This window comes from Physeter macrocephalus, chromosome 11 (assembly GCF_002837175.3).
Source record: "Physeter macrocephalus isolate SW-GA chromosome 11, ASM283717v5, whole genome shotgun sequence".
NCBI lineage: Eukaryota > Metazoa > Chordata > Mammalia > Artiodactyla > Physeteridae > Physeter > Physeter macrocephalus.
Genome location: NC_041224.1, coordinates 177,676,164 through 177,703,613, shown reverse-complemented (window position 1 = coordinate 177,703,613; position 27,450 = coordinate 177,676,164). Strand labels below are relative to the sequence as shown.

At 45.5% G+C, this 27,450-nt stretch overlaps 1 protein-coding gene across 6 annotated transcripts in view; it reads right to left on the bottom strand.

The window, feature by feature from the left end:
* Positions 1-27,450, bottom strand: part of EML1 (EMAP like 1) — a 209,129-nt gene that overhangs the window by 11,532 nt on the left and 170,147 nt on the right. For 3 of the 6 annotated variants that reach the window (XM_055088710.1, XM_055088708.1, XM_055088712.1), the window contains exons 11-20: positions 25,747-25,857; positions 24,799-24,894; positions 22,943-23,077; positions 22,126-22,225; positions 20,457-20,611; positions 19,886-19,918; positions 18,301-18,426; positions 17,914-18,045; positions 15,001-15,068; positions 12,058-12,146 (exon numbers count right to left, since the gene is read on the bottom strand). In XM_055088710.1, coding sequence (XP_054944685.1) covers positions 12,058-12,146; positions 15,001-15,068; positions 17,914-18,045; positions 18,301-18,426; positions 19,886-19,918; positions 20,457-20,611; positions 22,126-22,225; positions 22,943-23,077; positions 24,799-24,894; positions 25,747-25,857 — 1,045 coding nt within the window. The remainder of the gene's footprint in view (positions 1-12,057; positions 12,147-15,000; positions 15,069-17,913; positions 18,046-18,300; positions 18,427-19,885; positions 19,919-20,456; positions 20,612-22,125; positions 22,226-22,942; positions 23,078-24,798; positions 24,895-25,746; positions 25,858-27,450) is intronic. The other 3 variants (XM_055088709.1, XM_024131049.2, XM_055088711.1) reach the window with 1 other exon arrangement.

Sequence of the window (27,450 nt, the reverse complement as noted above, 5' to 3'; positions counted from 1 at the left end):
CCTGCGCGTCCGGAGCCTGTGCTCCGCAACGGGAGAGGCCACGACAGTGAGAGGCCCGCGTACCGCAAAAAAAATAATAAATAAATAAATAAATAAAGATTAAATGGCTCTCTTCCTGGGATGCCAGTGCTGGTCCTCCCTCAATGATAAGATTCCTTTTCCAGGCACCAGGTGCTGTCCTGACTTGCTGTGTATGTGCTGTTCTGTTCTTTTTTTAAAACCTTGAAGAAATGTATCCCTGACTTGTTGGAAGTTCTTTGTTCTGACACGATATAAAACTGCTGGAACCATGCTTCTCTGGAGCAGTGCCTCAGAATTCTCTGAGAGGCTGTCTCCTGGGCTGTGGTCCTCACTTTGGCTCCGTTCTATGCCTATTAGAGATTGGCTTATTGATTATTTCCATCTACATTGCCTGGTGTAGTTGGCAGGATATCAGAAAAACCCACATGGGGTCACCTGGAGTCTTCTTTTCTCCCCCCAGCCTTTGATATTTATTTATTTTTGGCTGCATCGGGTTTTAGTTGAGGCACGTGGGATCTTTCGTTGTGGCGCACGGGGTTCTCTCTAGTTATGGAGTGTGAGCGCCAAGGCGCGTGGGCTCTGTAGTTGCAGCACGTGGGCTCTCTAGATGAGGTGTGCAAGCTCAGTAGTTGTGGCGCACGGGCCTAGTTGCCCCGCGGCATGTGGGATCTTGGTTCCCTGACCAGGGATAGAACCTGTGTCCCCCACACTGGAAGGCGGATTCTTTACCACTGGGCCACCAGAGAAGTCGCTGGAGTCTACTTTGGATGGATGCTGGGTAGCAAGCGCGGACACTTTGAGCCCCAGCCCCAGCCCCCCGGCTGCACAGCACTCTTGAAGTTGGTTGGTTTGGTGAGTTTTCCCTGATGTCTGGATCTTCTTGTATGAAGTGGCAGTACATGACTTTTATTTGAGCTGATACCTTAAGACCTGGACTCTTAAGGGGGCACCAGCACATTTCCTAGGTGAAAGGAACCTAGCGGGAAGTTCCAGGCAAGGGAGCTAGATGGAGTTTCCAGGTAAGAAACCTGGAAGGAATTTCCAGCAGGAAAGGCCTAGAAGGAACTTTGGGGTAAACTGGGTTGGTTGACTTTTTTAAAAATGTGGCTTAAAATTGGAAAGAGTTGTACTGTATAATAAAATGAAACTAAAATAAATCAGGAAGTAGCGCTTCTAACGCCTAACGGCTCCCAGACACGCCAGCCACTCACTGGAACTCCCCGGCTGGCTTCTACAACTGTGGCAAAGATCTAGCTCTAAAATGGCCAGAATGGGACTCTTTGGACATTCTAAAACTGAGTTTTGCATGTGCAATTAAAGAAAGCTGGCTTGATAAAACATTTTTTTTTTCAAAATTCTGACCTGAGGGAATAAAAGTACTCCTTTTTATGCTTGAAGAAAAGTATTCAAGCAAACTTGAAGGTATAACTCTTATCAGGTCCTTGAAATGCAAGCACAGCCCACATTGCCTGAGACCACAGCCTTGGCTCAACTAGTAGAACCTACAACTGCAGAAAAGGGGAAATGAGACCTTTAAAAACTCAGGCAGGAAAACTATGAGATCTCTGTCTGTCTATCTGCATGTGTGTATGTCTGTATGTACATTATAAATATAACATGTTTCCACCTCCAAATGATATTATCAAAATTAATTTGAAAAAGAGCTCTATTTAATTGACTTAGAAGTGCTTACCAATGAAATATTTCTAACTATAACAAGGAACTAACCCCTCACATTTTTAAAGTATCATATGATCCAGGATTAATCTTTAATAAATGAAAATAAGTTTAAGTTGTTGGTTTGATTAATACAGACATGTCTTTAAGTCATCAATATTAAGTATAATACTTTTATTATACCTAGGTTTATTGAAAGTCAATTAAGGGACTTCCCTGGTGGTGCAGTGGTAAAGAATCCGCCTTCCAATGCAGGGGACGCGGGTTCGATCCCTGGTCAGGGAACTAAGACCCCACATGCCGCGGTGCAACTAAGCCCGTGCGCCACAACTGCTGAGCTCGTGTACCTCAACTGGAGCCCGTGTGCTGTAAACTACAGAGCCCATGAGCCTTGGAGCCTGCGTGCCATGACTAGAGAAGAGAAAAGAAACCCCTCACACCACAACTAGAGAGAAGCCCGCACACCACAACGAAGAGCCGGCGCGCCACAACAAAAGATCCCGAATGCCTCAATGAAGATCCCGCGTGCCGCAACTAAGACCAGACGCAGCCAAAAAAAAATCTTTAAAAAAAAGTCAATAAGCTCATGTTATCTCTGTTCCAAAATTTGTCAACAAGAAAATTAACTTGGTATGATGATGTTTTCATAAGTAGGGAAATAGAGATACATGAGATAAAAGTTTTTAGGTAAACTCTTTAAGAATAATTATGTTTTATATATAGTACATTTACTTAAAAATATTTCCTCCAGATTTTGGTAACTTGAAACTTTAGAGTTTTGCTAGGTTAATATAAATTATGGAAATTCATTAAATATACAGATCATTTCCAAATAAGATAAAATACTAAAACATTAATTGCTAAGCAAATCTAAGTTTACCTACTTTGTCTTATTAGAGAAAAACTAAAGATGTTTGAGTTTACTGGACACACATCTTATACCACATTGAGAAAAGAAATTATGCTATAAGAAGATGTATGTTTCTAGACGTTATAGAAAATTTTCATAAGTTTGCCAATCGGGAAATGTTTATATGAGAAACAGTTCACAATTGTTTGCTTCTTAGTTTTTGCTAGAGATTAATGTTTTTTAAGGGTTAAAAATTATACTATATATGTAATTCATGCTACTAGAAATAATAAGGGAAGTATTTCAGTATACAAGGAAAATAACATGTGTGTTTTCAGTAAAAGAAGATATGGAATGCAAATGCATTCCGTTAAGGGAAAAGAAAGTGATTTTGTCCTGAAGCATCTCAAAGAGAGATATTAAACTAATTAGGTTTATTTGGTATGTTAAATAACATGGAAAGCGTGGTCAAATAAAAGATAACATTAAGCCTTCTTTATGTTCTGTCTATATAAGTATATATTATAGATGTTCCAGAAATTATATGAAATTCTTGGAAATCTTATATGTCCCGACATAAAACGCTATTTGTCATCAAAATTGAGGCTCACGCTAAAGGGCCTGAACCCAAGTATTAGGGAAATACTCCAGCTGACTTTCAGGCAAAGGCAACAACAAAATCTGTAAAGATTATGTAACGATGTAGATACAAAAAATTTTCTGCTTCTACAAAAGTTAACCCCCCATTGTTAGACTTTTGCCATCCTGACGCTTGTGACATGGCAACGGTCTGCTCCTAAATCAGATAATTAAGATGGGTAGACAACAGCTGTGAGTTAAAACAGCCAGGGCTATGGGAAACCCATGGCGGTGGCTTGGCTCTCCCTGCTCCCCGGAAAACCCCATTTTTGTTTGATGGGTTAAAGCCTTCTCTTGCTGCAAGGCTAATGTCCTCACAATGACCAGGAAACTGTTAGAAATTGTGTTTTCCACTTGGGATATACTTTCCACAATCTCCAGTGATCTAAGGCACGCATGTCACTGGGCAAATCATATAAGCCTTAACAAAAACCTCACAAATTTCTTGAAATTATCACTGTCACTATCACCCTCAATCGTCAGGCAAGGTCAACAGAACTGATGGAAACACTGGACTGAAGTGGAACAAAAATTAAATACATGGGATTGATTGAACTGATAAATAGGATTATAATTTTTGTGACTTTCATCTGAAATAGTACTGGCTTTTAATCTTTGTTTTCCAGATAAGGGAACCTTTCCCCTTAAGCTAACTATGACTTACAGCAATTTAGTAAATTATACCTTTGTAAACAGAATTGAAGCATTTATCTTTTCTCTCTACCTGACCTCTCCAGAATTTGGAAACTCTTAGGTTCCCAGCAGCCTTTCCAGGTGAATAAGGAAGGCCCTTTCCTGGCAGGTGCAGTAACCTCAAGATATTTTGGACCTTGAGAAAAGAGGAATTCACCTAAGTCTGTAGGTATTGCAGGCAGAATCTAATGGCAAGTCTTTGGTGTGGCTTTCCTGGCTTTGAGAGGGCTTTTGAAAGTTCAATTTGAGATTCCCTATGAAAAGTTCCAGCAAAGCCAAATTTAAAAGAGGCTACATGATCAATTACATTTATGTAAGTAATCAGGCCAAGTTTACTGAAACCAGACGTATTTTGCAAACAATTTAGTCTTAATTTGACTATATTTGGTAAAAATGAGGATTATCTATTTGTTTAATATAAAATTGTATATATTTATTTAAAAGCCTGCATTTTCTTCCCTGGACTTAAAACAAAGCACAGCATGTTGAATCCTGGCCATACGACTAAATACGAAATTTCTCTTTACTCACACGTGACTTTGGGGTGGGGATGGGCATCAGATTAAGTTCTTTTTTTTCATCCTTAAGATTATTTCAAGGTCGAGTTATTTGCTTTGTTAGTTTTTCAAATATTTATGAGCTAAAATGAGGATAATTTAGAAAGAAAAATTATGTTTCAATAATACACCTTTGTGGATATTGAAGTTTTATATATATTGAGGTTTCTGTATTTACTACCTACATCCAAGATGCTTCTTTGTTGCTATGTTACATTAAAGTTTAACTGAATTATTAACAGGATGTTCTAAGCTTGTTTCTGAAGCTGATTACAGTTATTTATCTTTGGATGAAGATCAGATGCACCATGACCTGCACCCAGGAGATTATGAATACTGTAAAAGACATTTTATTTTATTTTTATTTATTTATTTATTTATTTTTTGCGGTACGCGGGCCTCTCACTGTTGTGGCCCCTCCCGTTGCGGAGCACAGGCTCCGGACGCGCAGGCTCAGCGGCCACGGCTCACGGGCCCAGCCGCTCCGCGGCATGTGGGATCTTCCCGGACCGGGGCACGAACCCGCGTCCCCTGCATCGGCAGGCGGACTCTCAACCACTGCGCCACCAGGGAAGCCCAGTAAAAGACATTTAAAAAAAAAACTCTCTCTCCAACCTAGATGGAAGGACCCTTATCAGGTACTCTGCACAGTGAAAGTGAAGGGAATTGACTCCCGAATTCATATTCCCCCCTTAAAAAGGGCCTCTGCACCAGACTGCTCTATAGAGAGGACTGCTAACCTCAAACTCACCTTAAAACAACCATCAAGCCCGGTAGAGAAGATGACAACAACAGTGGACAGGTGGCCCACAAATCCACTAGGTCTGGAAGACCCATCCTACTAGTTCAATTGAACTGTTCACTAAATGTTTGTCTCCCTGTCAAAATTGAAGGTTACTGTTTTACTTTTAGCTATATTTTTGCCCCAATGTTTAGGATGGAAAAAAAAATTCTTTAGTAAAGTTATCACAGAGTATAACTACTGGGGGAAAATCTAACCAATTGGTGGATCTGTCATCAAATTTCTTGGTCAATACAAGACCTATATAAGCCCCTCATAATACGTATCACTGACTGTTCAGGTTTTCCTAATGTGACCACTCACCCAGACTAACCTCTCTCTGGCCTAATCTTTCAGGTTCAAACTTTTCAACATATTAATATGTCCATCCCTTGTCTGATACTATCCTTAGTCCTTAGAGACCGAGTACAACTTACCCTAGGGCCCCTTGATCTGTCCCTTACTTAACTGAAAAATGTCTTGAAGAGAAAAATGCGAGTAAATTATGCCAGCAACTACTGTATATTAAATACCATGCAAATGACTTTTAGAAAGTCTACAAGAGAAGTGATCCATAGTTTAATATTGTGTTGACAGGCTTCTCTGGTGGTGCAATGGTTAAGAATCCATCTGCCAATGCAGGGGACACAGGTTCAAGCCCTGGTCCGGGAGGATCCCACATGCTGCGGAGCAACTAAGCCCATATGCCACAACTACTGAGCCTGCTCTCAACAGCCTGCGAGCCACAACTACTGAGCCCGCATGCCACAACTACTGAAGCCCATGTGCCTAGAGCCTGTGCTCCGCAACAAGAGAAGCCACCGCAATGAGAAGCCTGTGCACCTCAACGAAGAGTAGCCCCCACTCACCGCAACTAGAGAAAAGCCTGTGCACAGCAACGAAGACCCAACGCAGCCAAAAATAAATAAATAAAAATAAATAAATTTATATTAAAAAAATTGTTTTGACAAAACTCCCAATTCATGAGGCTATCAATGAGAGCACTCTGGGAGGGATCACCTGTGCGCCCCCAGGTTTTGTCTTCATAGGTGGTATTGGAATTGACCCACCTTCCCAAGGATGGGCACATCAATTTCTTAAAAGCTGACAAATAGAAGGTTTACTCTTATTGGGACATTATGTTACTCCATTGTCTGTACGTCAGGACATATATGAACCTCCTTTGTCTCTTCATTACAGAGTCAAGAGAACCACGTTAGCAAGATACTAAGACACCTGGTGGCAAACTCTTTGGGGAATCTTAATTCCTAGTGCAGGAATATATGGTTTACATATTGTTACAAAAAAGATGATCAGGGCTTCCCTGGTGGCGCAGTGGTTGAGAGTCTGCCTGAGGATGCAGGAGACGTGGGTTCGTGCCCCGGTCTGGGAGGATCCCACATGCCACGGAGCGGCTGGGCCCGTGAGCCAGGGCCGCTGAGCCTGCGCGTCCGGAGCCTGTGCCCCGCAACGGGAGAGGCCACAACAGTGAGAGGCCCGCGTACCGCAAAAAAAAAAAAAAAAAAAAAAAAAAAAAGATGATCAGAAATCTGTCAGCCACCATTGGTTAAATAGCCAAAGAGACGGCAAAAAGCACTGCAGCACAACAGACATCCCTAAATTCCTTAGCCCAGTCACATTAGATAATGCGGCTGCCTTAGGCTCTCTACCGGCTAAACAAGGTGGTGTTTGTGCTATTATTACCCATACTGTTTGTTGCGCTTACATCAGCACCTCTGGAGAAACTGAGATGCACCTAGAAAGAATGTCCCAAAAGGCAAAACGGTTATAAGACAGAAGAAAAACTGACCCTTTAAATGATCTGTTTAGTTGGCTCCCCTCAGAAATAGGCAATTGTTTTGCTCTGCTTTACAGATGATTATCATTTTCATAATGTGTATTATTATTCTTTTCCTAGCCATCAAGTTACTCATGACATATATCACTGCTTGCTTTAAGCCTACTGCTAAAAGCACATGTACAATGTTTGCATGACAATTTGATACAACTGAATAAATATATAGCCTATAAAATATTTCCCAATTAGCATACCTCCGTACTTGTTCACTATGTCTGCTTAGTTTCCCCCTAATGTGGATAACTAGGCAAATCTCCATACATATATAAACAACAAAAAAGAGGCCAAGCACCAAGGGACATGATGGGCACAGAGCAGGCAGCAACCACCCTGACATCAAGGGACAAACATTTTGAGCATCAATGCTTTCTATTGAAAGATTTATGATCAAAAGAGGCAATTAACACAAAAATTTTCACATACTGAGACGTGGAGAAGTCATTCTGGCTTATACATGGTTTAACTTGAATTTTACACTAAAACAGTCTGTTTGTGGCTTATCAAACATACATCAAACATACATCTGCTTTAATCATTAAAGAAAAGGGTGCACTGACCAGAAGTAAAGAATGTCCATGTTAATTTACATTCCCACCAACAGTGCAAGAGGGTTCCCTTTTCTCCACACACTCTCCAGCATTTATTGTTTCTAGACTTTTTGATGATGGCCATTCTGACTGGTGTGAGGTGATACCTCATTGTAGTTTTGATTTGCATTTCTCTAATGATTAGTGATGCTAAGCATCCTTTCATGTGTTTGTTGGCAATCTGTTTATCTTCGAACCTAGGGGCAGGACAGGAATAAAGACACAGACGTAGAGAATGGACTTGAGGACACGGGGAGGGGGAAGGGTAAGCTGGGACGAAGTGAGAGTGGCATGGACATATATACACTACCAAACGTAAAATAGATAGCTAGTGGGAAGCAGCCACATAGCACAGGGAGATCAGCTCGGTGCTTTGTGACCACCTAGAGGGGTGGGATAGGGAGGGTGGGAGGGAGACGCAAGAGGGAGGAGATATGGGGATATATGTATATGTACAGCTGATTCACTTTGTTATAAAGCAGAAACTAACACACCATTGTAAAGCAATTATACTCCAAGAAAGATGTTAAAAAAAAAAAAAGAATGTCCATGTTAAAAATAAGGATCAAATGCCTCCTTTCCTAGGATGCCAAAGCTGTTACTCCTTCAATGATAAGACTCCCTTCCTAGGCACCAGGTGCCATACTGACTCGCTGTGTACATGTTGATCTGTTTTTTTTGAACCTTGCAGAAATCTACCCTTGACTTGTTTGATGATCTTTGTTCTGACAAGACATAAAACTGCTGAAAACCACCACACTTCTCTGGGGCAGTTCCTCAGAGTTATCTGAGAGGCCGTCTCCTGGGCAACAGTCCTCAGTTTGACTCCAAGACAGCTCTTTTCTACCCCTATTATAGACTGGTTTATTGATTATTTCCCTCGACACTGCCTATGTCACTGACTGCAAAGGCAGCATTTATCACGGTCAAGGCTGGCAGCTGGAGTGTATTGGTCCTTCCCAGCATCCTGGGGGTCAGCTCCACCCATAAAGCTCAAGAATTGTTTGCTTTTCCTCTAGCTGCTAGCACAACATCCAGAACATGCATGAGACTGAAGGAATGAGAAAAAAGCCCTCATAGTTTGATGTCTTCTCTTCTTAGCAAAGCACAGCTCAGGGAGCCACTGGGAGATGGCTGCAAAGGCAGGCTGGGATTTGGCAGCAGTTTCCTGTGTGGCAGCCTGTGTTTGGGCATCTAATTGTGTGTGTGTGTGTGTGTGTGTGTGTGTGTGTGTGTGTGTGTCTAAAATCTGTAAATACCTGAATCCGAAAAGGAGCCAGCTGGTAATCTACAACAGTACAGCCCACGTGCCTGAAAAAGCTCAGGTGCAACCAGAAAACCCATAATGACGGTCACAGTGTGCTTTGCATCTAGTCAGATGCATTGTAGTTGGTTTGTCTGCATTCATGCATCAACTAATACTCACTGAGCATCTATTCTGTCTATGTATATATTACCTCCTCTTTGTACTCTGTTGCATCTCCTCTCAGCTAGGTGCCGGGCATACAGTGCTGAACAAAACACTATGGGACTGGGGGCCACAGCCCGAGGAATTGGGGCCACGACCACTGCTATTGCTGCTGATGACATCATATCACCCGGGCCATCTGCATAATGCTCTGCTCTTCAGAGAGCACGTTCACACCTCCTCTTTTGGTTGAGCCCCACAATAACTTGTCTGATTTGACAAGGGACAGCTGGCTAATGAAGAGAGGGCACTGGATCCACATGCAGGCTGCCCTGATTTGGCCCAGGCTCATCACCTCTGCCCCACACTGCCTCCAGTCAGTGACTCTGAAACCTGAGAGGCAGAGTTACTGGTAGTGAGAGCTCTCTGGTCTCCAGGGGAAAGTCATTAGTATAACTGACAAGAAACAGAAATGGACTCCCGAAAGGACCCTGCTATGTTAGCAGGAGCTAATAGATATCTGAGGGCTTTCTAGAAAGGCAGCTGTAGATGAGGCCCTCCTGCACTCAGCAGAGGTTCAAAATAACTAAGAAAATGATGAGAAGCACATAGGAGGATGCAAAATACTGCCCAGGATGAACAGAACGAGATATGACACTTAAAATGTCGAGTGAAGTAAGGTACTTCTCAACATGGAGAACAGGTTCCGAACCAAGGTGGCTGTGCAGTTGTCTGATTAGGATGAGAAGTTATAAGTCTTTGGGTGCAAGGGTCTAAAAAGGGTATTCTTTCTATAAGGTTACCTCTAGAGAAAAAGAACATAGCCCCACCATGAGATAGGTACGACCGTCTATCAGCTTATAAAATAGAAGACTCCTACAGAGTGATGGCAATTCAGTCTTGGCCAAGTATTTCCAAGGACTAAAACTGCTATTTCCAAGAGTGTTCACATAGCTGAAGGTCCTACATATCACAGAGAAAGAGTGCTTCCTAAACCAAAAGCATAAATGATGAGGCTTAGAAACAATGACCTACTCAGTAGCCATGAGCATCCCAGGAACCCAAGCTGTCAAAAGGACTCAGGAGCCAAACTGAAGTGGCCAATAATGGATAAATTGTTCCACGTACCATAATTATCACAGACTGAAACATACCAATTACACTTAAATTCATAATGGCACCAAAACCACCACCACCAGCAACTGATCATTGTTAAAGGGAGCAGAGAACAAACTCACTCTCTTGGAAACTGGTAAATAAAGGGAAAGAAACTAAGCATTTATCTTGGTTAACTCTACCATGTGCCTGGGTAACAAAATAGTATACTATTTGGGTAACAAAAAGTAGACGAAGGGAAGTTTCTCTTTATAGAAGTACTATATCTGATAAATGAAGAAAGGCTAAAATAGAAAAACCAGTCCCCTTATGGATCTAAGTGCTGAGCAGTGACGGCTCTAATGGCATAGACAGCGAGACAAGCAGACCTCATGTGCCTCTTGTAGGAAGAGGAGACCAATACACAGAGAGCCGGAAGAGGATCTAGATCCCAAATTACATTACAGGAAATAGGGGGGTCAGAGGGACATGTTAAGCAGCACCACAGAGATGCACTCACAAAAATCCAGAGTGTGGAAAATGTTCTGGGAAAAATGGAGCAGCTTGTTCAACAAATGAACTGCAAGCGAGGGTGGCGTGTGTTTGCCTCTGTGTGTGTGGAGGGAGAGAGGGAGAGAGAGAGAGAGAGAGAGAGAGAGAGGGTGGGCGCCTATGAAAGAGAAAGAGAAAGAGAGAGAGAGAGAGAGAGAGAGAGAGGACACCTATGGAGTAAAAGAGACTTATGAGTACAAAATGTACATATGGGGACTTCCCTGGCAGTCCAGTGGTTAGACCTCCGAGCTTTCATTGCTGAGGGTGTGAGTTCGATCCCTGATCGGAGAACTAAGACCCCACAAGCCATGAGGTGTGGCCAAAAAAAAAGAAACCAACCAAAGTGGACATATGATCAATGTTCCTAGCAGCATTATTCATAATAGCCAAAACACAGAAACAATCCAAATATCCCCTAACTGACGAATGGATGAACCAAACACAACATATCCGTAAAATGGGACACTATCTAGCAGTTAAAAAGGAATAAACTACTGATACACATACAATAACATGAATAACCTCACAGACATGATTTTAACTAAAAGAAGTCAGATGCAACAGGTGACGTGAGGTACGACTCCATCGATAAGAGACGTTCAGAAAAGGCCATTTATGTTGCCTAGGGCTGGGGGTGGGAGTAGAGATTAATTACTAACAGGCAGGGAGGGAACTTTTGGGGGTGATGGGCAGGTTCTAAAACTGGATGGTGGTGATGGTTGCACAACTCTACCAATTAACTAAGAATCACTGAATTGTACATTTCATAAAGAGTAAATTATTGTATGTAAATTACACCTCAATAAAGCTGTTAAAAAAGGGTCCTCATCTTTTTCAGATCTCTCTATTTATTAACATTAACAGATGAAAGGACAAGACGTCTGGGAACGGCTTCAGAAACAACATGGGAGGGGGCAGTGGGTGGGGCTATGGGTGAACAAAATGGCTAAGAGTCGATAATTACTGAAGCTGGGTGATGGGTACAAGGGGGCTCATTATGCTATTCTGTCCAATTTTGTCCCTGTTTGAAATTTTCCGTAATAAAAAGTTAAAAACACACAAGTAAACTGCTCCAAAGGCACCTGGCAAGAAAGCATGAGTGCATGAGAGGCTATTATAAATATAATAAAGGTGCTTTTTGACATGCTGAAACAAAGAAACCAACCAACCCACACAAGCATAGTGACCCAAAGAAGGGAGGCTGAGAACGCCCAAGTGCCACAATTATGTGCAGATATAGTTTAAATTTCTCTCTTGAGGGGGCTTGTGAATGTTTTTCTTTAAAGACATCTACAGAGAACTTCATCAATCTGTCAGAGTGAATGGACCGTATTCTAACCTGGTGAGTAACGCATTACAGACAGCTGTTCATTTCCATCCGTGTGGACGGTGACCAAGTCTTTCGTTTCTGTGTCAAACACGAACCACCTGTTGTAAACATGGGGAAAAGTACAAATCAGTTGTTTAGGGAGAAAATGAAGTAAGACTATTACAGTCACAGCAAGGCTATTAAAACAAATTAACCTAAGAGCTTAAAAATGCTCTGTATTTGCTTAATAAGAATTCTTATTCCCAGCTTTCATTTAAAGAAAATTTCCTACATATGAGCATTTCCTAAAGATAGGAGCAGCAAACTGGGTACTATGGGAAATGATTCAGCTACTGATGCTATGGCAGGGTTCCCTGGTGTTTGAGTTTTGTCACTTACACATTAAAGGAGAGAAAGCCCTGGGCAGGGAAGATGAACCAACACCTACCCCCAGCCTGTGGCCAGAGGAAGCAGCAAAGGGGCCACTGCACAAGCTCACCCAGAGATCTGGCCCAGGGCAAGGCAGGATGGGTATAGGAGGATGGGACCGGGACAATCTCCAGTGCTGCTGCAAGCAGAGCTGGGCCAGCATCTGACCTTCTGTGATGCTGGTGTACAACCAGCTGGGTGAAAGAAATAACCCAGAGAATGACAGAAGGGCGAGTAGAGGACTGGCCTTTGAATTTAGCCTCTCTGGGCTCAGTTTCCCCAACTGTAAAATGGGAATAAAGGCCCAGAATGACTTTGCAGGCCCAGTGTCCAGTCAGTCAAATTATAATGGACACGGAAGTGCTCCGAATCCTCTAATCAGGACACGGTACTCGGTGAATGTTTGTTAAATGGCGGGAAGATTGAACTCTCCTGCCCACATGTTCTCAAGTAGTGGCAGTGAGTGGGATCCCAGTGTTTTCAGGGATGAAAAGGAATGTGAACTCCCTGACGCTGCTGTTTCAAACCTTGATGACACACATCCATCGGCGTGTCCATCGAGCCAGAGTCACTATCCACTCAAGGCCCTAATCAGCACCACTCAAGGGCACTGGCTGACCCCTGACATCTGGATTTGGCGTCTCAGCTTTGCTTCCTTGCATCTTTAATAACCATTTACCTTTAATGTGTGCTATTTAATTTTTTTTTTAATATAAATTTATTTATTTGTTTTTGGCCGCGTTGGGTCTTCGTTGCTGCACGTGGGCTTTCTCTAGTTGCGGCGAGTGGGGGCTTCTCTTCATTGTGGTGCGCGGGCTTCTCGTGGTGGTGGCTTCTCTTGTGGCAGAGCACAGGCTCTGCACAGGCATGCGGGCTTCAGTAGCTGTGGCGCACGGGCTCAGCAGTCGTGGCTCGCGGGCTCTAGAGCGCAGGCTCAGTAGTTGTGGCGCACGGGCTTAGTTGCTCCGCCGCACGTGGGATCTTCCCGGACCAGGGCTCGAACCCGTGTCCCCTGCATTGGCAGGCGGATTCTTAACCACTGCACCACGAGGGAAGTCCCTGTGCTATTTAACTTTAACAGAGTTCAGAATAGAAGAAGTAGAGAGACTGGGCTGTCTGGGCTGTGCCTTTGAAACATCGTGTTAAACTGCCCCATCGAGAGCTAAGCCTGGTACCAGGGCCAGGGGTGGGGGAGGCATAAACGGAGGGGAAGGATTAGGTTGCATGTGCCTCCTACAGGACACTGTGTGTGATTCTGAGCAGCTGGCACTGTCCCATACCCTGTCCTGCCACACAGAGGCAGCACGTAGCTGACGGCAGTAACTGGCTGGCAGCCGTTCATCAGAGCCTGATGAGTTGGAAGCTTCAGATGTCTCTAAGGGAGGTCAAAGGAGTGTGTGTGTGTGTGTGTGCGTGTGTGTGTGTGTGTGTGTGCGCGCAAACATTTTCACGAAGGATTCTGTTGGATACAAGGTGCCCAACTCTTAAGATGTTGCCACCTATGACTTAGAAACGGTTACTCTTTCTTTATACATATTCTAAGTTCCTAGCAACAGAATCTAAGTGGTATTCCTTTTTTTTGAAGCATAGTTGCTGTACGATATTTTATAAGTTACCAGCGTACAATGTAGTGATTCACAATTTTTAAAGCTTACACTCCATTTATAGTTATTATAAAATATTGGCTATATTCCCCGTGGCGTACAATATATCCTTGTAGCTTACTGTATACCCAATAGTTTGTACCTCTTACTCCCCTACCCCTGTGTAGGGGAGTGTCCCTCCCCACTTCCCTCTCCATAAGTGGTACGCCCTTTAGAGAGGAGGGGATCACCAACGGTATATGAATTAAGCTCTGATGCGTGTAGATACTATGACAAACAATATAAAAGTATAATCGAATCTTATGGAACAATGATATAATAATAACCACCGAAATCGCCTGCCAGGCAACCCCAGGAGCTGCTTCATCCACTGTCTCCCTCAGTCATCAGTGTACGGCCAGGCAGATATATCGTCACAATTTACGGAGGAAGAAACAAACTCAGAGAGGTTATGTAACTGGCTCGAAGACACACTGCGGCTATAAGTGGTGAAGCTGCGATTCAGGGGCAGAGCTAGTGCCTGGCATATCGGAGGCGCTTTGGCAAATAAGTGTTGGCTGAATCAAACATGAGGCTCAGGATCTGGGCAGTTTCTGTAAGTCTGACAGGGCAGCAAGAAAAAGCATTTAAAATTCGCAGTGCTTTGAAGTGCTTTGTTGCCCCATCGCACAGTTGAGAAGCCCCAGCATCCCGCGTGCGTGGAGCTGGGGCCTCTTCTGGGAGAGGGGTCCACAGCTTCCCTCGGGTTTTCCCAGAGTCCAAAACGTGAAGGGCCACTGCCTCAGGTTTCACTTTCGAGCCCGGACTTAACTCCCGGCAAGTCATTAGGAGCTGAGAGAGGCAGCCAAGAGCCACCCCGTGCCCGTCGCCGGGGAAACGCAGACAACAAGCCTCTTTCCCGTGAACTCTGAAAGCACAAGCCGAGCTGACGCACACTTACCTCCCGGTCAGTGTTCCGACTGCGACCACAGACCCTGAAGGATGAAAACCAGAGGACTGGGCTGGACCCTAAAACGTCGTAAAGGAAGTGTAAACGGATGGCCAGACACAGCGCGGTCACGTAAAACACACACAGCCACAGCTGTAATCCCTTAGGGCTACGTGGCCCCACTTAAAAAATCTCTCGTCTCTCCAGAGAGGAAAACATTTTCCTCCTTTAATGAAGGTCATGTTGCAATAATACTAAATTTTTATCCTCTTAATAATTTTTCTCTTTCTGTCTTATATCCTTTCACAGCTACACTAATCAGATGACAGATCAACAAAGACACGCTCTTCCTCCAAGTCTTGGAAGTTCCTTCAGTTGACCCCCATGCTGAATGGGAAGCTTGTGCTCGATCTGTCTGGAATTACGACCCCTGCGCCCAGTGCCATCAGGTCGATACTGGGTAAACGCCCCCCACTGGGCGCAAGACACCACGGTAGCCCTAGACGGATCTCAAGATGAGCAGGGCACATTCCAGGTTTGGCTCTAGTGGGACATGTACGTGTTTGTTCCTAACAAGATGGAACAAGACTGATGAGAGAGGTAAAAGGAGCCGGAGGGGGAGCGTTAGGGGAAGTCAGACGGGGAAGCTGGGCCGAGGCACCCCGGTGCTGGAAGCCTTTGACTCGGGCCTTCCGGTATAGGTGAAGGCGGACGTGGACACACCAGTACCTTTTTTGGATCGAGTGTTAAGGGGACAACAATATGGTCAAGGAGGTAGAAGCAACACAGTTTGGGGCGTATTTGAGGAACGGCAGGTAGAGTCAGTGGGTTTACAGGGTAGGGAACGGGAAAGCGTATGGAGGGTACTAGTAATGTGGACTGCACTGCCATGTCAAGGACTGTGATCCCTAGGAAAAACACAGTGAGAATAACTTTTTCCGTTCACTAAAAAGAATGACGTGATCGAATCTATGTTTTAGATCACTTGGTAGGAGTGCTCAGTACGGACCGAAGTGAGAAGAGATTAATCACAGGAAGACCAAGAAAATAGTAGCACTGGAAATGGAAATGGAAGGAGGCACTGAGATACCACTGGAGAAACCGAAGAAAAAGAGAGAGACCAGAGAGAAACTCTTCAGGGACTGATGACATTACTGCGATGCTTTTCCAAAGCGGGAGCTGTGACTAAGCTCAGGGCCTCCACTGACACACAGAGAGAAATCACGTGCACTTGAAGCTTTACTGCCTAGTTGATTTGAGGCTCATAACATTTTTGAGATGAAGACACTTGAGTGTTTCTGTCTAGTGGCCAGTGGGTAAAGAAGCTACGGAACTGCAGATCTTTTTGGGCTCCGGTTTGGTGCCCGTGCCCTGATGCCAGGCTGGTGATGGAGTAACTGGCATTGCTTTCGGCCAGACTGCCGTGTAGACCGAGGCCGCAGGGAAGGCTGCTCTCCTGGACCATCACTGTCCCTGCTGCATCAGTGGCTGCCAGCTCTGCACCAGCCCTTCATGTATTCGCCATTCCATCTGGTCCTCCAAGCCCCCACCAGGGGACAGTCACGACATGGGACGCCACTTCCTGTAGCTATGCCCTGCCACCTGGGCCACTCCCGCTCTTCCCTCTGGTGGCAGTGTCACCACCAGGCCTGTCATCTCAGTGATCAGCTCCCCCAGCGACCAGCCAGCTCCAGTCTCTCACAGACCTTCTCCAAAAGCGAAGGGCAGGGGCTTCCCTGCTGGTGCAGTGGTTAAGAATGCAGGGGACATGGGTTCGAGCCCTGGTCCGGGAAGATCCCACATGTCGCAGAACAACTAAGCCCGTGTGCCACAACTACTGAGCCCGTGTGCCACAACTACTGAAGCCCGCGCGCCTAGAGCCCGTGCTCTGCAACAAGAGAAGCCACCGCAATGAGAAGCCCACGCACCGCAACGAAGAGTAGCCCCCGCTCGCCACAACTAGAGAAAGCCCGCGTGCAGCAACGAAGACCCAACGCGGCCAAAATTAAATAAATAAATAAATTTATTTATTAAAAAAAGCGAAGGGCAGGAGGGCCGAAACATGGACCCAGCACGTCAGGAAATGCTGGCAACCCTGCGGGGGCTGAAAGGAGGACGTGTGGGGTCTACAGAGGGGCAACCCCTTGCCTGGGGCTGGATGTGTCGTTAAGGGCGCAAGCAAGATGGGAGGTGTATTTCACTCCCTACGGTATGATGTGGTGGAAGGCCCTGACTTTGGGAGTCAGACTGAGCTGGGGGTGAACACTGGCTCCATCATGGATTCAGGGACCTTGGTGAGCTACTGACCTACCTAAGCTTCAATTTCCTAATCAATAAAATCAGGGTAAAAAACTTCGACCTGCAAGGCTGCTGCAAGGATTAAGGCTAATACATGTACGATGCTTGGTATGCCAACAGTGCTCGATAAATGCAGACACTGCTGTGTGGTATGTAGAAAGGATACTTCAGCACTCTGACGTACAACTGAAGCTCCTTTTGCAAAGGTCACAGACATGCTGACTTTAAACTTCACCTCTACCATCAGACTCAAAGTGCGGAGATAAATTAAACTGTACGCTGTTAGAATAGTTAATAAATTCTCATTCAAAAGGTACTCTGTAAATAGGATGCAGGCTCATAACGAGGGTTTTTCAGCCTTTAAGCCAGAAGAGATTGCACTCGGGAAACCCAGCAACCAACTTGGAATGGCTCACTTGCTGTCCAAAAATGCAACAGCAAACTTCCGAATGACACGGATGAGACCACTTGAGGCAATGTTTAAAGCAGTGCAATTTGAAGGAGATAAAGTAAGTGACATTTGCTTTGGGATGAATTTATATCACTATTAATCTCGTGCAAAAAAAAAAATCAACATGTTCCAGAGGAATTTTTATAAGAAAGATGGAATATAACATGCATGTCTACCTCTATTATTTTGTCCCAGACGGGCCGGTGACCAACAGCGTCCCACAGGGTGGCGTGCCTGTCGTGCCCGCAGGTCAAGAACTGAGGTTTTGAGGCATGGATGGCCAGTCCCCAGAGCTCATCAGTGTGACCCTACAAAGAACCGAGACAAACAGAAGCTCTCTGAAATGTTACAGCCAACGCTCAGGAGCCCTGCAGGGCCGTGAACCGTGGCTTACTGCACACTCTGGAATTTCTCCCATCTGTTTTTCTTCCTCGCTGACTGAAGCCGAGGAAGGTGATATTGGTATAAAACACGGGAAAAAATCTCCTCCTTGTAGCTCTGTCTTATGTTCTACTACTGCACAGAATGAACGTGTTTGGCGGGCTTGCTGAGCTGGCGCGTACCTGAGTGATGGGTGTGAAGTCTCCGGACAGTGTGCCCTGTAGGACAAAGTTTCTGGTCGTGCCTATCAAGATCACGTCGCCTTTCCCCTCAGCCACTGTCCGTATGGGACCAAACTGTTCGGGAATCTGCATTGAAAAGATTTCAAATGTCATTAAATTCTTGGCTCCATCATTCAAAATACTTGTTTATTTATCATAATGATAGCTCCTATCACAATGACATACACACACACACGTGCTATGGAGAGAGAGAAAGTATTTGAGTGAATGATCCCAAATCTTACATTTAAACTCCAAACATTTAATATGCCTAAAAAACACAGCAATAGTTAAGGTTTTTTTTCTTTTTTATAAATTTATTTATTTATTTATTTTTGGTTGCATTGGGTCTTCATTGCTGCGTACGGGCTTTCTCTAGTTGAGGTGTGCGAGGGCTACTCTTCGTTGCGGTGCGTGCGCTTCTCGCTGTGGCTTCTCTTGCTGTGGAGCACGGGCTCTAGGCGCGCGAGCTTCACCAGTTGTGGCTCACGGGCTCAGTAGTTGTGGCACGTGGGCTCAGGAGTTGTGGCTCGCGGGCTCTAGAGCGCAGGCTCAGTAGCCGTGGCGCACGGGCTTAGTTGCTCCACGGCATGTGGGAATCCTCCCGGACCAGGGCTCGAACCCACGTCCCCTGCATTGGCAGGCGGATTCTTAACCACTGCGCCACCAGGGAAGCCCAGTAGGGTTGTTTAAAAAACAAAGAATAAAACATTTTTTTTCTTGACAAAATATAAAAATAAGAAATACAGCTGAGTAGTTTACTCTTTACTTGTTATGACTTCTGATAGCAGAACCAGGTAAAGTTTGGAGAGTAAAGAATATGTAACATGCTGGAATAAGGGTTCCTGAACATTTTCCATAACTTAAAAGGATAAATTCTTCGGCAACTTCATTTAGTTTTGAAATCCACTGCTCATGTGGGCAAACGTGTATGACTATCTAAGTGTTAATAAAAATAATTTCAAAATACACCAGCCAGGAACAATTTGCTATGATAAAATAAACAGAGGTTCTTGCACTTTATAGAAAGAACAAAAAATCGCAGTGAAACCCTGGGGTGGGCTCCCGGCACGGCGGCGCTGGCGTGGGGAGGCGCAGCCTGCTCTCATACAAGCTGTCGACTTCCAGCGCGCTCTGCTAGCACAGATCTGAGGAAAGTTGATAACAATCTATGCTGATGAAGAGGAGTTATAGGTGCCTAAAAGTGATGAGTGTCTTCTATAAAACTAGGCGAGACTTTGGAGTATCTGTTATGATTATAATGTAACTTGGGTTCATCAAATGCGGGTCGAATCTTATTATAAAAAACGCTACCGCAATTAAAGTCTCCATGAAAGGAAGGTGATTTCCAAAACTCAGATGAAGGCCTTCCTTTACGAAGAGCAGGAGTCAACAAAACCAAATTCTCAGACTGTCAGAGCACCATGCCACGCTGCTCTCTGATGTGACTGTGCTGTGTGCGTCCGACTTAGAAGTTGGAAAAGTTCTACAGGGTGTCCATGCTATGCTAGAGAGGAAGAAACTCAACCTTCGGATGGATGCTGACCTTGATATCTGTCTGCTCATAATTTCCCAGGGCCTGGGGGAGAGAAAATTCAGTGAGTGTGTAGAAGGAATACTGAATTTCCTGCCGCTGGCTCCCGTTGGAGTCCGGGTCTGCCAACCAGGTAATAAGGAGGTGAAAGAGATGCCAAAGGGGGTCAGAGCTCCAGAGATGGTGCTGGCACTCAGCCACGCACAACGTAAACACTCAGTAAACACTAGTTCAGAGTGAAAATGTCTCCAAAGTAACACGATGGAAATTAAAGTGAAGAGAGAAGAAATGTTTGAACGATCAATCAAAATGTGGATAAATGTTCCCTTGGAAAAGTGCGATTGGGTCTTTGATAAAAATATTCTAGATGTGAAACGCGACCACCTCACATTCTAGAAACCGAATTCCCTTTTAGTACTTAAACTGCCTTCGTGATTTTAGTAAAATACTACCCCGTTTAGGAAAATTCTCTCTGAACAATTCTCAAAACGGTAAGCTGAAGATTTCAAACTAACAAGGAAACTGGTCAGTATAACAGTTTAACGTTCAAAACGAATGTCAATAGCATGACTTGCTGTCTTACCTCGGTTTTCTGAAGTTTCTGGTAGTTTCCATCCCAAGAAATGAGCTTCCGGTCCTTCCCTCCTCCCGACACCAGCGTGCCGTCCCTCAGCATACAAAGTGCAAAAATACCACCCTCGTGGGCCCCTTGAACTGCGTAGCTTATTCGATTTGTACCTAAACACAGCAAGACCAAGCTGAGGACATCGTCAAAGGCTCACCTCTACCCATCTCATTTCATTTTTGTTTTAAAACGCGATACTGTCGGTTAGAACATCATTGCAGTGCGAATCTATAAAGGATCCACTTTCTAGAAGTTCCCAGAGCACCAGACAAGCACGAACTGAATTACTTTATAATTAAGGAAAACAGGGGGAGGGGGTTGGGGGGAGGGACGGACTGGGAGTTTGGGAATAGCAGATGCAAACTCTTATATATAGGATGGGTAAACAACAAGGTCCTACTGTAGAGCACAGGGAACTATATCCAATATCCTGTGATAAACCATAATGGAAAAGAATATGAAAAAGGATATACATGTATATGTATAACTGAATCTCCTTGCCATACAGCAGAAATTAACATGTTGTAAATCAACTATACTTCAATAAAATAAACTAAGAAAAAAATAATTAAGGAAAACATGCTAACACGAAGCATAGTGTGTGAAGAGTACAGCCAGACTACATGTGGTTGAGAAATGAGCTGTGTGTCTCTGGACAAGTGACTTAACTGCTCTGTCTCAGCCTCCCCCTTGGTGTAATGGGGCTACTGCTTATCCCACTGGATTGTTCTAAGGGTGGAATGAACTGTTGTATACATAGAGTCCATGGCACCCAGAGTAGCAGGGATACTACAAAGGTCACCATATTAATCTGAAATTACACTGATGGGTCTGTTTTCACCTTCACCCCGAACTCAAATACTAAGATCCTTGAGGACAGGCATGGTGCATTTTCCCTTTTTTCCTGGCACACGGTAAGCACTCATAAGTGCTCACTAACGAACTTCCCTGGTGGTCCCGGGGGTTAAGACGCCGAGCTCCCAATGCAGGGGACCCGGGTTTGATCCCTGGTCGGGGAACTAGATCCTGCATGCCGCAACTAAGACCCAGCGCAGCCAAAATAAATAATAAGTAAGTAAATAAATAAATATTTAAAGTAAATAAATAAATGCTCATTGAACTTGACCAAGTAAATGTTTCTGAGTAAGGAGACCTCCTTACCACACTGTTTGCCCACTGACGGCGGGGATATGCCCACCTGACTCATAACGTATGCTCAGCATCTAGCACGCTGCCTCAGACACAGTACTCAATCAACGTCTGCCAAGCACCATGTGGACCAGAGAAGTTAAATACTGTAGAGCTAAATAAACAGTCTTTGATGACTTCATCATTATAAGTTGTTATCAGATCTCCTAAATAAGCTATTAATTCCATTATAATGTCTTGGGCTTAAAGAGCCTTTTAGAGCGACAGAAGTCCACAGCCTACTAGTCTCATCTTCCTCAGTCCCAGTTTTTTGGTTCCAAGTTACACCCGCACACATGCATGTATGTGCCTATGTACCTTGGAATCGAACAGTAAACCCGGAAATGATATTAACAGACAATTCTTACAGGAGCCACGTTTGGCTTCATACTTATAACATCACCCAGAAATGTCTGCTTTGGGAGGAATCACTTGTTACCTTTTCCCCATACCAGGATGTTGCCACTTGAATCTCCGGTGATGGTGTCACCATTTTCAGAAAAAGTCACACAGAGGACAAACTTTGGCTTTTCTTGCTTCTGCAGAATATTTAAAAAGAATACATATATACAATCAAGACATCCTTTTGTTCGTATTAATACCATCGAGAAGCACAGTCACCCCAAGCTGGATAGTGTCAGCTTCTGCTACCACACTGTGTGCCTTTCATTCCCATCCACCATTACGTAACTTATGCCCTGAGATTATCTGGTCTAAAATAAAGAGATTTCTGGTACTTATCAGGTTGAAGGCAGTTCGAGCAGAGGAGGGTGTTGGAGAGGCTAAGGGGCCGTGTTGCCGCGACTACGGCCTGAAGGATGGGCCTGGCATCCTCTAACTCAGCCTCTGGGCCCACAGGGCAGCAGGTGCCCTCCCGGTGCTCTCACGAGGCCCGCAGATGCTGGACTAAATGGCACAGAGACTGCCCATCGCTCTCTGCAGAGTGCCACTGAGGTCTCCTGGGCGCCTTCTTCCTTGCTCTTTGCAGCCAGCAGGCCTCAGCGAGGGCCCCGGCCCCTGGGCATCCTTTCCTGGTGCTTCTCCCTGTGTTGATCCTTCCTTCTCAGCATCACCAGTGTTATCCACGAGACACGAGGGGCTCCCCAACTCTGCCAGGGATCTCCAGTCTTTATCACGACACCCCCGCATTTGCCAATTAAAACAAATTCTAGCACTGGGATGCCTCAAAGCTTCCTTAAAAGCTAGGTGACCGCAAGTACCATCGGTGAAAAATAAAACGACAGATTTCACGTTACCTCGAATAATCCTTGCTTCTTAATAAGGGAGCTCCCTTCTAGTGTCCAAAAGTAGAGATGGGATTTTCCACAGGTAACAATTATATTCGTGTCCGTGGGGTGGAAATCCGCAGCAAATACAGCTTCATTAGAACACTTTGTGCAAAACAGGAGAATCAGATGTCTCAAGTCTCTTAAGACACTTAAGAAAATAAATAAAATCTGAACCACAAATAATTCATCAAGGTAAGCACTAGGCCTCTTGATATTTTCTCCCATTGAATTCATCTTCTGTAATCACTGAACCCGTGTCTGTGCGTGCTGACCCCTCTCCTCCTCGTCTGTCTCCCCCACTGCACTGAGCCCTGAGGATGGGGCCGCGAAGTCGTCCTTCTGTACGGGGACTCACAGGAACTGGGACAGAGCAGGCACACAGTGAGCTCTGGCTGAAGGGGCGGCCGGGGAATTAAGAATCGCAGGTTCCTCGCCATCTAGTGACTGCAAGGGCCCCGGAGGCTGGACTTTATTCGGCTCCATCGCTCCCGGCCCACTTTGGCTGCCCTGTTTGTCTGGGGGGTCCCCCCTGATTCTGATCTCCCAGGACTCTGCCGGTGGGTTGGCGACCAAGCCTGGAATCCAGTGGGGATCTGGCTCTTTGGGTGACACTTCACCACCCTCACCCTGCTATCTGGATTTCCACGACTTGCACCCTGGTCCCACGAATCTGACCCTGATGGCTCCTTCTCCTTGATAATTCAGTTATACATTCTTTTTTTTTTTTTTTTTTGCGGTACCCGGGCCTCTCACTGCTGTGGCCTCTCCCGTTGCGGAGCACAGGCCCCGGACGCGCAGGCTCAGCGGCCATGGCTCACGGGCCCAGCCGCTCCGCGGCACGCGGGATCTTCCCGGACCGGGGCACGAACCCGCGACCCCTGCATCGGCAGGCGGGCTCTCAACCGCCGCGCCACCAGGGAAGCCCACAGTTATACATTCTTAAACCTGGACAATAACCTGCTCTGACTGCTTCCAAGCCAGCGACATGGCAAAAGAACTTAGATACTTGAGCAGACTATTAGAAGGCACAGCTATAGCATAAAAATAGCTATTTAATGCCTTATTAGAATACAGGGTCTGCATCCCACACACAAACGAGAAAGTGATGTAAGTGAGGTGATCCAATGGCGCTCCTAATGTGAGGCAGGTGAAGGGATCCAGTGGTGATGCTGATCTGAGGGAAGTCGGGTGACCTAAGGTTAATGGATGCCGGGGTGAGAAATCTGAAGTCCGTTCTACGGAAATAGATCCAATCACGGTTTTAACAGGAGGAAAGCATAAGAAAGCTTAAGGAAAGTACACTGACATGAGGAAAGTCCAGTGGGTCCCACTGCAGGAAGAGCCCCACTGGGAGGACCCCATTCCCGAGTCCACTCGGCTCGGGACAAGCCCCGTGCTGGCTGTGCTGCCCTCCCCCTCCCCCTGCTCCCTGCCTGGCCCTCCCGCTGGGCCGCAGGCACAGCTCACTTGTCACCATCGCGCCAGTGTCTCCTCGACACGTGTGTGCAAAGGGGACACTCGGCACCTGTGGATGACGGAGAGAACGCGGGCAAATGAGCGATGGAGCGAATGAAAAGGGTGCTGATTGTACAAGGAGGAAGGAAAACCCTTACAGACGCTGTGATGAGAAGAAACCCTATCAGGCCTTGGGAATGGGGGGGGGGGCCCGAGGGCTTCTCGGTGAAGGGGTCCTGCCTGGGGGCCGCGGCGGGGCCGGAGCCCACAGCCCGCCGAGACACGGAAAGCCGGCCGGGAGCCAGCAGGGGAAGGTTCCACGTGGGAAGAGGACAACGTAGCCCAACATGAGGCTTTTGGGGAGAGACCTTGACACCCGCCAGTCTCTCTTCGTTCTGCCAGTCCCACGCGGACAGCACGTGGTCATTGGAGTCATCCACGGCGCAGAGGTTGCTTCCTCCGTTCTGGAAAAAAAAAACGGTATTCACAGGAAGACCACATGTGAGAATAAACTAGATCGAGAGTGATTAAAAAGGAACATAATTCTATTTTTAATAAAGAGTCCGCTACGTCTTCGTTAAAGAATATTTACCCACCACCGTCGAGCCCCGCTTATGACTTGGGCAGACAGACAGTGCGAGCAGGGGAACGCGGGGCGACCGGGACAGGAGCGGGAGGGCGGGGTCGGGGGTGCGCTTCACCGCTGGTTCTGGTGGAACCGGCCTCCTCGGGGCTGCAGAGCCCCCGCCCTGGAGGAGAAGGCAGCTGCGGCTCCAGGGCCCAGGTCCGTGCTGAGCGAGGACCAGGTTACCGCAAGGCCGTACAAGGGGCGGGGGCGCCGGGGGTGAGGCGCGCGGTGTGTCGATGTGAACGCACGCGTGTTTCTGAACTGGCTGAACAAGTGCTTTAAAGGGTGGCTCCGTTGAACGGGCACATCCTGAGGAAGCCTGGGAGACCACGAGGTCCGTCCAGCCCCTGCTTATGGCCAGGCAGCGAGCCAGGCCGGCTGGGGACGGCACAGACAGGCAGGGGAAATTCAAGGCCAGAGCAGGCAAGACTGCTCCAGGAGCCTGAAGACAGCGTGGCCGCAGGGCCTCTTCTCATCACCGCGGAGACGTCTGATTGGGAGCGTGTGTCACCGGGGGGGAGCATGCGACCCCTGAATGAGGGGACCCGGGACGCGGGAGGTTTCAGAGTCCAAATCTGTACGCACACGTGGGCAGTTCCGGGCGTGTTAACTCTCTCCCTCTTCACCCTGAGCTGATTCTCGCCTCCCTGTGGACAAAGGCTGCAATCCCCACGGGGCTCACACTTACGGATTTTGAGAATGCGATGCAGGTGACCGCTCGGTCAAAAAACCCCATTCCGATGACATGAAGCGTATTCAGCGTCACGGAATCCCAGATGCGCACGTTTGGGGGCAACTGCTGCTTAGGGAACAATGCAGAGTCACCCACCGTGCCGAGTCTACAAATTGATCTTTACCTTGAAATTATGAGATTACTTTACTGTTGTCAAAAAAAAAATTTTTTTTAATGCATTTGAGGACTCTGCCTTTTAATATAAATAAAACACTCCCAATCTCTCCCAGAGGTCGTGGCTCCCGGGGCCAACTTAACTTTAGGAGAGGTCTACCGAGCTTTAACTTTTGAAGAGCCCGTTATTGATAACTATACCACAGGGAGTGATATTCTCATTTGTATATCGAATGCGTCTGAGTTTTAAAAACGAAAAATGACTGAGAAAATGGAGTCCCATTTAAGGGTTGTTCTTGCAAAGTCTGTATTGTTACTAAGGAGCAAGTGTGGTTCAATTCATCACGATGGTCGCCACCAACGGCATTAAGAGCTTAACATCCTTGGGCCCCACAGGAAATCGATTGTACACAAACGAAAATTTAGAATTGTTATGATTAGTTCAAAACCCTCTCAACTATGTTAATTTTTCTCTTCCTTAACAGAAGAAAGCATCACAGAATAATCAGCAGGTTTATCAAGAAAAGGACTAGCAATGTACCCCGTAGACGGGTGAACTAGGTTCTAGGCTGGACTTGTCTCTAAGTAGCTGGGCGTCCACAGACAGTCCCTCGGCCTCTCCAGACTTCTCCACTTGTAAATGCAAAGGGATGGTTCAGATAGCGATGACATTTTCTCTGGCTCTAAGGTTCTGATTCAATTTCAAGGCCAGAAACTGAAATACACAGTTAATCCACTAGAGGGGAGGAACAAATGATTTACTACTAATTTCAAATAACTTTTAAAGATCATTTAACAGTAAAAAAAAAAAAAAAAAAAGATGAAGACCCTGTTCCCTCTGCATTTACAGAATAGGAGTCTGATTTCCATTGTTCCTGTTACCTCCTTTCAAGTATAGGATTTTAATGGAAAATAGCATAAATATTTAAAATTTGATGTTATCAAAATATTTTCTGAAAAATGGTAGCACTCATGATAAAAATGGAAGAACGCAATGTAATGAGTTTCAGATCATTGCGCATGGATACACAATGCTATATAAAAACAGACATCAGAAAAGTTAAAAGAAGTTTTGGATAAGACATGACAATGACCACAGATTTGGTAAATAAGTACGTGGAAGCCAGTTTTGAGTTGTTCTATTTGTCAAATTCTACTAGCTCCTTCTCTGATTCCTTAAAATACAAACTGAAGCCTTGCTGAAGTGCTTACAAAATTTGTGCTAAAATCCTTCCAGCAGCCCTTATAGATGACACCCAGACACAGATTCCATGGGTTGAAGTCATGATTACAGGGAATTCATGGCAGAGGGTGTCTGAAATTCACTGAAGAGGCAACATGCCCCAAATTCAAATGATTATTTATTATGATTTTAACTTTGCTTATTAAATGTGTACTTAACATTTTAATGTTTATCATGTGTGTAAATAAGTATAAGAGTTAATGGATTCTTAGGCAAGAACAATGCTATTTAAAAATTAGCTGAGGGCTTCCCTGGAGGCGCAGTGGTTGAGAGTCCGCCTGCCGATGCAGGGGACACGGGTT